Source organism: Tarenaya hassleriana, unplaced genomic scaffold (assembly GCF_000463585.1).
Source record: "Tarenaya hassleriana unplaced genomic scaffold, ASM46358v1 Cleome10, whole genome shotgun sequence".
Classification (NCBI taxonomy): Eukaryota; Viridiplantae; Streptophyta; class Magnoliopsida; order Brassicales; family Cleomaceae; genus Tarenaya; species Tarenaya hassleriana.
In genome coordinates this window covers 1742073-1751972 of record NW_010960188.1, presented here as the reverse complement: position 1 = coordinate 1751972, position 9900 = coordinate 1742073, and the positions used below count along the sequence as shown (strand labels likewise).

Here is a 9900-nt window from a genome sequence, read left to right as displayed (position 1 = left end):
GTCTGGGAAAGCGGCTTATTTAATAAATGAGCAAATAACCGAACCCATAAAAAAAATTGACTACAAAAATCGAATAATTATGACGTTTCTATAATCGAATACAAATTACACCATAATAAAAAATTTAAAATAATACTTTTATCAAACAAAATAAACTAAACCAAACCGAATTAAATATGAAAACTCGACGGTTAAAACTTTTTTAAAATCAAAATAATTAACTGAATATGAATAATCCAATCTAGACAAAGCTAGCTAATAGCTATTACTTGGAATTGGATAATTATAATTTTCTAAAATATAAAAGCCTATGAAATCTCATATTTCTGGAAAATCTGATACAGATAGATATTTTAAAAATTCTAAATAAATATATAATTTTACGTTTATCTTATGACTAATTGAAAATTTCCAAATTTAATTGGTATATTATTCAATTTATATGATATAATATATTATTTCGCATTTTCGTATACATTCAAATATAACAGATTTCAACCAAATTAAACTTTTAAAACGTACATATTGTAACCTAACATCGTTACATTCAAAACGTAATATTCAAACCGTCGTTTAATTATCTAACTATTTTACTAAAAGTCTAGATATCTTTAAAAAACTTATCTGTTTACATAAAAAAAAATTAAATAGTTAATTCATTTATATATAAAAAGTATATATTGATTTCATATATTTTTTGGATAAGAATAAGTATTTTGACATTAAAAAATAGTTTAATTTAGTAGATAAGAGATTTGAATGGATATAATTGGATTTATTAATGAAAACAAAGGGCGTGATTAGCCAATTAGGTAATTGATTCTTTATATGTAAAGAAATCTTCAAAAATATAAATTTACCTAAACTGACCAACAATTATCCTTTTGACAGCTAAAACCCCACGAGTTGACAACCCATAAACTTTGCGAGCAGATAAAATTCAGAACTTCCATATCTCAACGCCAAAGGCATCAAACCGTCCGTTTGTTATTCCGAGGGTCGACAAGATTTGTGACAGAACAGAAACTGTCCGAGAATGGAATTAATGGATTGGGGAAATCTCTGTTATAAATTCGGTTGAAAGCTAGGTCTAAAAGAGTTTACAAAAGGAACCCGACCTTTCATCTTTCCCTTCGCCTTTGAAGCTCTTTTCGAATCGAGGGAAAGAGAAAAGATTTTGTAAAAAGAAAATGGCAGGAGGAGCGTTTGCGGCCAATGGAGGAGGAGACTATGAAGGGCGAGTCACGGCCTTCGTCATCATCACTTGCGTGGTGGCCGCCATGGGAGGTCTCCTCTTCGGTTACGACATCGGTATTTCAGGTTCGTCTTTCTGTAATGGTGGTGTGACTGTGTCTCTTTGATAGATCTCCGACATCAATTAATGGTCGATCGAATTGTCTGTAACATATGTATATATATGTGTGTACTTGTTGCAGGAGGAGTGACATCAATGGAGCAGTTCTTGACTAAGTTCTTCCCCGAAGTGCTTCGTATTCAGAATCAGAAAAAGAAGAGCGAGACTCAGTACTGCAAATACGACAACGCCCTTCTTACGCTCTTCACGTCTTCCCTCTACTTGGCTGCTCTTTTCGCATCATTCGTGGCCTCCACCATCACTAGGGTTTTTGGCCGCAAATACTCCATGTTTCTTGGAGGCCTCGCTTTCCTCGCCGGCGCCCTTCTCAACGGTTTCGCCATCAACATCATAATGCTCATCTTCGGTAGGCTCATGCTCGGTGTCGGCGTTGGATTCGCTAACCAGGTAATTCAACAACTCTGAAACGCAAGATTTCCATGGATCGTGCTTTTGAGTGATATAGAGACATATGATGTTATGGCTTGTGTGCAACAGTCTGTTCCAGTCTATCTGTCTGAAATGGCTCCGGCTCGGATTAGAGGAGCATTGAATATCGGATTTCAGATGGCGATCACCATCGGTATCTTCATCGCGAATCTTGTGAACGTTGGAACCCCCAAACTCAAGCACGTAGACGGGTGGAGAGTGTCTCTCGGATTGGCCGGTGTTCCAGCCGTCATGATGATCATCGGATCCATTTTCTTGCCCGACACTCCAAACTCCATGCTTGAACGTGGGCACCCCGAAGAGGCCAAGGCGATGTTGCGCAAGATCAGAGGCATCGAGAACGTTGACCGTGAGTTCGACGACCTCTACGCCGCCAACCAGGCTGCCAAGAAAATTGAGCACCCGTGGAGGAACATCATGAAGCCTCAATACAGACCCCAACTCACTTTCTGTTCGATGATTCCGTTTTTTCAGCAGCTTACAGGGATCAATGTGATCATGTTCTATGCCCCTGTCTTGTTCAAGACATTAGGGTTTGGAGACGACGCAGCCCTCATATCTGCTGTTATCACCGGACTGGTTAACGTAATCTCTACCATGGTGTCCATAGCCACCGTCGACAGGTTTGGACGAAGGGCACTTTTCCTCGAGGGTGGTGCTCAGATGATCTTGATGCAGGTGCGTATATATATATATACACGTGTGTGTGTATTATGCCAAACGAACTAACAAAAAATACGTATTATATGAATCAACAAGTACTTCTGTTTGATATGTTTGTAAAAACAGATCGGTGTCGGATCGATGATCGGATGGAAGTTTGGACTGAGGGGAGAAGGGACGTTGTCAAAGGCGGATGCGGACGTGATCTTAGCCATGATCTGTGTCTACGTGGCGGGTTTCGCGTGGTCGTGGGGGCCGTTGGGATGGTTGGTGCCGAGTGAGATATGTCCGCTGGAGATCAGATCTGCGGGTCAATCCATCAACGTGTCGGTGAACATGTTCTTTACCTTCGTGATCGGACAGTTCTTCCTCTCCATGCTCTGCCACATGAAGTTTGGTCTCTTCTACTTCTTCGCCGTTATGGTCGTCATCATGACAACCTTCATGTACTTCTTGTTGCCTGAGACGAAGGGCATCCCCATCGAAGAAATGGGCAGAGTTTGGAAGTCGCACAAGTTCTGGTCCAAATACGTTCCCGATGATGCCGTGATCGGTGGAACAACAAGCAAAGATGAGGATTTCGATTCTAGGGCTTGAAGAAACCCTAAATTTGATTTCTTTTCATGAGTCCGGTTTCCATCATCCTGTTGTTTTTACTTGTTATGTGTTTTATTTGGCCTTTTGAAAAGACTTGTAACGAATAGATCAAGTTTAGTTACACAATGGAACCAAAAAACAAAACAAAAATTAGAAGTAATAAATCTGTGGGGAATGTTTCGGACCAATCGGCATGTGGTTCTTAGAATACACCAGAGTTGTATTACGGCTTTCAATACTTAAATATTCCGAGTGTGGGTTGATACAATAATTATTGAGTAAAGATCTGTTAATATTTTGAAAATTTATATATTGATCTACAACTTTTACGGATTATATTTTGGTTAACAATTTTGATAGAAATTAAAAAAGTTATAGAAAGTTATTATTATTAAAAGAGAAAAGATTTAATTACTTATACATATATACAGAGAGTATATCTAAATTTATGGAAATAGAGAAGTTTTAGGAATACGAGTGGAAAAGTAATCGGGATTAAGGTTATTTATACATGAAATCTCCGGATTTAATAATGTTGAATGGTAAAAGAAAAATATACATTGGATTTTACTAGGAGGATTTATTTCCGTTTCATGATCATTTCACGAGGAAAACAATTATCGAGGGCGCGAAGATCTTGTTTATTGAAATTTTTTAGTAATTGTCTTTTGATATATTAATTATTTTAGATATCATGTTAGATGAAATTTGGCATAATTGTTTTTTTTTTAAAAAGATGGAGGAAATTTGCTATGTGCTGTGGATGTAGAATAGACTATAACTTTACCCTAGAACAAAAATTTATTGAATGGCAGGAGAGATATAAAATGGTGAAAATTATTTTTTTCCCGGAAAACTATATTTTTTTTTTGATAATCCGAAAATTCACCGAGTTTTTGCTCCAAATACATTCTCGTAGAATCAGAGAAGTCTAGGTGAATATCTTTCTCCACTCTTGGGTTTAAACCCCGGATAAGAACATGCTTTGCATGTTTTTTTATCACTAGACCACCCAAAATTAGGTCTTGGTTTGGAAACTAATAATAAAACGTAAAAATCAAATTAAATAGGTGGTTTTTTTTAGAAAGAATAATGTTGATATGATTGTTAGGAACGGAAAATTGAAAACTATAAATGTAAATCGAAATCAATTCTAATATGACAATAAAATAAAATTGTAGAACGTTAAAAAAAATTGTAGAAAAATATTATTGGAAATCATTGTCATTGAAAGAGAGTACGTGTGTGTGTGTACACTAAGAGAATATTTTAAATTATAGAAATAAATCGCATAATGATAGTATCTCTTGATACTATTAGTATCCTTATACACAGTCTATCAATATTCCTACAATCTCTATAATTTATCATTATATCCATAATATTTTTATCTCTTTAGTATTAAAATCTCTTTATATATATATATATATATATATGATAATATCCTCTCTTTTTTTAATGACTCTCAAGGCGGACCAAGTTCCCTCTTGCGTTTTTTAGAGAAGAGTTCCCCTTCTCTCTGTTTTTAGGGCAAGTTTCCAACATTCAAAGAGCCAAAATATAATCCTATATGTATAGAAATATGACTTTTAAAAAAGATTATATGAAAAACTGAAACAGAGATCACAGAAATTATATGATATGAGGAGTCTTTATAAATTTAATTTATCTAGATTCAAGGTTTGGATGAATATAATCCAAATTAATCAATCAAAAGGGTGATTAGATAAATCAGATGAACCATAAAAATCTAATACAAATCTTCAAATATATTTGTGCTAAATTTTGGCCAACTTTTATCTTTTATCTTTGAATTTCTAAAAGTACATGCAAGACAACGAAAACCCACTAGGTTGACCCCCCTAAACTTTGGGAGCTGATAGAACACGACATCCATATCTCTGACTAAAACCAACAAACAACAAACTGTCAGTTGCTATTCTAAGCGGCCACCAAAAATCTGTCTGAGAATGGCTTGATGTATTCGAGGGTTATAAATATCTGAAGAGAATTCAAAAGGAAAGCAAGGAAAGCGAGGTCAAAGAGAAGTGAGAAAGGGGTTTACGAAAAGAAACCAGCCTTTCGTCCTTCTTTACCTTTGAAACGAGTTTTTTTTTTCGTAAAGGGATGGCAGGAGGAGCGTTTGCAACAAGTGGAGGAGGAGACTATGAGGGGAGAGTCACGGCCTTCGTCATCATAACATGCGTGGTGGCAGCCATGGGAGGTCTCCTCTTCGGTTACGACATCGGTATCTCAGGAGGAGTGACTTCCATGGAGGAATTCCTCACTAAGTTCTTCCCCGACGTTCTCCGTCTTCAGCACCAGAAATCGAAGACCGACACTCAGTACTGCAAATACGACAACGAGCTTCTCACCCTCTTCACGTCTTCCCTTTACTTGGCCGCCCTTTTCGCATCCTTCTTGGCTTCCACCGTCACTAGGGTTTTCGGCCGCAAACACTCCATGTTTATCGGAGGCCTTGCTTTCCTTGCCGGTTCTCTGCTCAACGGTTTCGCAGTGAATGTCAAAATGCTAATCATCGGTCGACTCATGCTCGGTGTCGGAGTTGGATTCGCTAACCAGGTAATTCACTCGTACACTTTGATACACTATTGATCGTGCTATTGATCAGTGATACATAGTGCCAAGATCCATCTTATCACCTGTGCAACTGCAGTCTGTTCCTGTCTACCTATCTGAAATGGCACCGGCTCAGATCAGAGGAGCGTTGAACATCGGATTTCAGATGGCAATCACCATTGGTATCTTTGTGGCGAATCTTGTGAACATCGGAACCCCCAAGCTGAAGCACGTCGCCGGATGGAGAGTCTCTCTCGGATTGGCTGGTGTTCCAGCCGTAATGATGCTCATCGGATCCATTTTCTTGCCCGACACTCCAAACTCCATCCTCGAACGTGGCAACCACGAAGAGGCCAAGGCAATGTTGCGAAAGATCAGAGGCGTTGAGAACATCGAACACGAGTTCAACGACCTCTACGCCGCCAGCCAGGCCGCCAAGAAAATCGAGCACCCATGGAGGAACATCATGAAACCTCAATACAGACCGCAACTCACTTTCTGTTCGGTGATTCCGTTTTTTCAGCAGCTTACAGGGATCAATGTGATCATGTTCTATGCCCCTGTCTTGTTCAAGACATTAGGGTTTGGAGATGATGCAGCCCTCATATCTGCTGTTATCACCGGACTGGTTAACGTGATCTCTACCATCGTTTCCATCGTCACCGTCGACAAGTTTGGACGCAGGGCTCTCTTCCTCGAGGGTGGTGCTCAGATGATCTTGATGCAGGTACCTGTACATACACACACACCCATATATATATAGATAGATATATTAATTAGCCCATATATACAAATCAAGAAAGCTCAGTAAGTACTGCTGTTTTATATGTTTGTAAAAACAGATCGGTGTCGGATCAATGATCGGATGGAAGTTTGGACTGAGGGGAGAAGGGACGTTGTCAAAGGCGGATGCGGACGTGATCTTAGCCATGATCTGTGTCTACGTGGCGGGGTTCGCGTGGTCGTGGGGGCCGTTGGGATGGTTGGTGCCGAGTGAGATATGTCCGCTGGAGATCAGATCTGCGGGTCAATCGATCAACGTGTCGGTGAACATGTTCTTCACCTTCGTGATCGGACAGTTCTTCCTCTCCATGCTCTGCCACATGAAGTTTGGTCTCTTCTACTTCTTCGCCGTTATGGTCGTCATCATGACAACCTTCATGTACTTCTTGTTGCCTGAGACGAAGGGCGTCCCCATCGAAGAAATGGGCAGAGTCTGGAAGTCGCACAAGTTCTGGTCCAAATACGTTCCCGACGATGCCGTGATCGGTGGAACAACAAGCAAAGACGACGACTTCGATTCCAGGGCTTGAAGAAACCCTAAATTTGATTTATTTTCGTGAGTCTGATCATTTCCATTATTCCGGTGTTTATGTATTTAATCTGTTCCCTATGAAACCAAAAAAAAAAAAAAGTAATAAACTTGTGGAGAATCTTTCCGGACCAAAGCTCGAAACTCAAAAATGGGAGTGGTGCATGCAATTTAAGTTTCTTGGGCTTCAAGTAACATTAATTCACAAAACTCAAACGAGTAAGTTCGTAGTAGATGATGATATTATATATATATATATATATAAAGCGATAAAACGTTATGAACCAATGAATCATTTCACAACCATAACAGATTTGAAACAACGATGTGTAATAAGTAACCATTTTTAAAAAATAAAAAATAAAAATGACGTTTTTTTCCTCCTATTCTTAGCAGTAGCAATGGCATTTCGAAGTCAGATAAAGCTGTTGCGAAGAATTTAGGTTTCTTGGAATTCAAGTAACAGTCGTAAAACTTCAGTTTCTGCAAATTTAATGATAAATAGCAACAATTTTGTATAAATCATTTTATCAAATGTCACCCCAATCGAATCTAAAAAAATCAGACTTTATACAATCATGTTTTCTGGGTTTAGGGTCTTATTATACGGTTCGAAACATATGCTTATATATATATACACATATATCCTTTCATACCATTTCATTTTATACGATGCATGATCCGCCATGGACGAGATACGATACGATATAGGACGTGGAAGATGTATGGCCAATCCAATTGGACATGGGTAGAAAACGATGTTACATGTGACATGCATGGTATAATAAATCAAGATTCGGGGAGTTAGGGTTCTTGCATCTCCTTTCGTACCGAAAATTTGTGATCGAGATTTCTCATGTAACCCATCGAAATGCATTAAATCTTGCTCTGTATTTGCCAGTTCATATACTAATTAAATGCGAGCAGCATATATTATCTCTTTTAATATTTAATTTTCCCCATTAAAAACACGAATTTTGTCTGGAAACAAAAAAAATGTGAAATAATTGATGTTTATTTATTAAATCCCCAACAAAACGAAAAAGAAATCCTTATAATTGAGCAGGAGGAGATCAAATAATCTTGCAAACTGATGACGTGGCATGATTTCATTGGGTAAAAAGGACGAAGAAAATCTAGAGAGAGACCACTACGTGGAAAAAATGAGGTGTTGTAAGAATTTTAAAATGAAACAAGAGTTTGATTTTTATGACACAAGTGTCGCTGTCTCGTAGTTTCGTCCATAAATAAATAAATATGCGGACGTGATCTTAGCCATGATTTGTGTCTACGTGGCGGGTTTCGCGTGGTCGTGGGGGCCGTTGGGATGGTTGGTGCCGAGTGAGATATGTCCGCTGGAGATCAGATCTGCGGGTCAATCGATCAACGTGTCGGTGAACATGTTCTTCACCTTCGTGATCGGACAGTTCTTCCTCTCCATGCTCTGCCACATGAAGTTTGGTCTCTTCTACTTCTTCGCCGTTATGGTCGTCATCATGACAACCTTCATGTACTTCTTGTTGCCTGAGACGAAGGGCGTCCCCATCGAAGAAATGGGCAGAGTCTGGAAGTCGCACAAGTTCTGGTCCAAATACGTTCCCGACGATGCCGTGATCGGTGGAACAACAAGCAAAGACGACGACTTCGATTCCAGGGCTTGAAGAAACCCTAAATTTGAATTTAATTTATTTGAATCCCCATTTCGATGTTTCTTATGCGTTTAATTTGTTCTTGAGAAAACATTTGTAAGGAGAGAACAATTGTACATACCCGATGAACAAGAATCTTATTCATGAATCATTTCATAGCCCTAACAAATTGATAATACATCGATGTGTAATAAGTAACCATAACCCGTTTTTCGTTGCCTAACAATGACGATGATCTATTAAATTTAAACGATATACGTCATTTTGACTTTTATTAATATTTTTGTATTCTTTTGAAATATATAAATATAAAGATATATTATAACTTTAATTTTTATTTTTATTAAAAATAAACTTTGCAACGAATGAAAGTTGCATTCTATTGCTTTTTTAAAATGATTTTTTTTTTGCGGCGAGGGAAATTTACCCCACCAAGAAGATATCTCGAAAGACATAAGAAAAAAAAGTTTTCGAAAACATTTTTTTTGGTTAATGCTGCCCAATTCTAATTTCGAGTTACATCGCAATTTGATACGCAAAATCAAAAGCGGATTACAATCGGTCAAAGTAATGAAACCAAATACTCAGCATTGAATCACCATCAACATTAGCCATGAAATCAGGTCCAAATGATGATATTTTACGTCTAGTATGTCTGAGGATATCCTTAAGGATAACCTCTGCCGGCCTAGGAGACGCGCCATGTGCCCTACAATTTCGTTCCAGCCATATATAGTACACAGATGCTTGAAAAAAACAGTAGTACCATGATTCTCAGAAGTCTGCAGGTAGTACAAGTCTTCAACCATGAAAGGGTCTCCAAGAATGTAGTTAGGAACGGCGGGAGAATGGGCGATTGGGCTAATCCCCGCTGCCAAATTCGGGAGGAGTACGGGCAGACAAAGAAGAGGTGGTCGACTCACTCTACGCCAATTTGACAGAGTAAGCCGTTGCTTGGTGAATTCCTTCCCCAAGAGATTACCCTGTCACGAGTAGGTAGTCTATTTCGAGTCACCAGCCAAGTGATAAACGAGTGTTTTGGAACAGAATGTTGTAACCAGATCTCCTTGCTCCAAGGCACGTGCGGTGACTGAGGTGATATGCTAGATCAGGTCTTCTTGGTTGAGAATCTCGGTGTGGTACCGTCTGAGTGTGCTTCGGACCAAAAAAATCTGTCGGAATCAGAACTGGACGGGTGAGCATGTTGCAGCAGGGATTGATGGATTGTAGCTGCTACATCAGTCCGAGCAGGTTGTAACAGCCAACCCGAGGAAGAGCAGGCTTCGACAACCATG

At 38.8% G+C, this 9900-nt stretch overlaps 2 protein-coding genes across 3 annotated transcripts; both read left to right on the top strand.

The window, feature by feature from the left end:
- The first annotated feature begins 998 nt into the window (after positions 1-998).
- On the top strand, positions 999-3160 carry LOC104800778 (sugar transport protein 11-like). The gene is made up of 4 exons (XM_010523697.2): positions 999-1320; positions 1437-1762; positions 1853-2482; positions 2594-3160. The coding sequence occupies exons 1-4, from the start codon at positions 1191-1193 to the stop codon at positions 3062-3064; spliced, it is 1557 nt and encodes a 518-aa protein (XP_010521999.1). The 5' UTR covers positions 999-1190; the 3' UTR covers positions 3065-3160.
- A 1968-nt stretch (positions 3161-5128) lies between these two features.
- LOC104800791 (sugar transport protein 11-like) lies at positions 5129-8632 on the top strand. Of its 2 annotated transcripts, XM_019200816.1 has the most exons (4): positions 5129-5647; positions 5742-6371; positions 6487-6605; positions 8266-8632. In XM_019200816.1, the coding sequence occupies exons 1-4, from the start codon at positions 5192-5194 to the stop codon at positions 8615-8617; spliced, it is 1557 nt and encodes a 518-aa protein (XP_019056361.1). In that variant the 5' UTR covers positions 5129-5191; the 3' UTR covers positions 8618-8632. The 2 variants fall into 2 exon arrangements, with proteins under 2 accessions (XP_019056361.1, XP_010522016.1); XM_010523714.2 differs by lacking the exon at positions 8266-8632 and having other exon boundaries at positions 5133-5647; positions 6487-7058.
- Positions 8633-9900: the final 1268 nt, after the last annotated feature.

Bases quoted from the DNA above. Each gene is read 5' to 3' on its own strand.
- LOC104800791 (XM_019200816.1), top strand. From the start codon at position 5,192: ATGGCAGGAGGAGCGTTTGCAACAAGTGGAGGAGGAGACTATGAGGGG. The intron at 5,648-5,741 runs GTAATTCACTCG...GTGCAACTGCAG, and splicing joins GAGTTGGATTCGCTAACCAG to TCTGTTCCTGTCTACCTATC. The intron at 6,372-6,486 runs GTACCTGTACAT...TTGTAAAAACAG, and splicing joins CTCAGATGATCTTGATGCAG to ATCGGTGTCGGATCAATGAT.
- LOC104800778 (XM_010523697.2), top strand. From the start codon at position 1,191: ATGGCAGGAGGAGCGTTTGCGGCCAATGGAGGAGGAGACTATGAAGGG. The intron at 1,763-1,852 runs GTAATTCAACAA...TGTGTGCAACAG, and splicing joins GCGTTGGATTCGCTAACCAG to TCTGTTCCAGTCTATCTGTC. The intron at 2,483-2,593 runs GTGCGTATATAT...TTGTAAAAACAG, and splicing joins CTCAGATGATCTTGATGCAG to ATCGGTGTCGGATCGATGAT.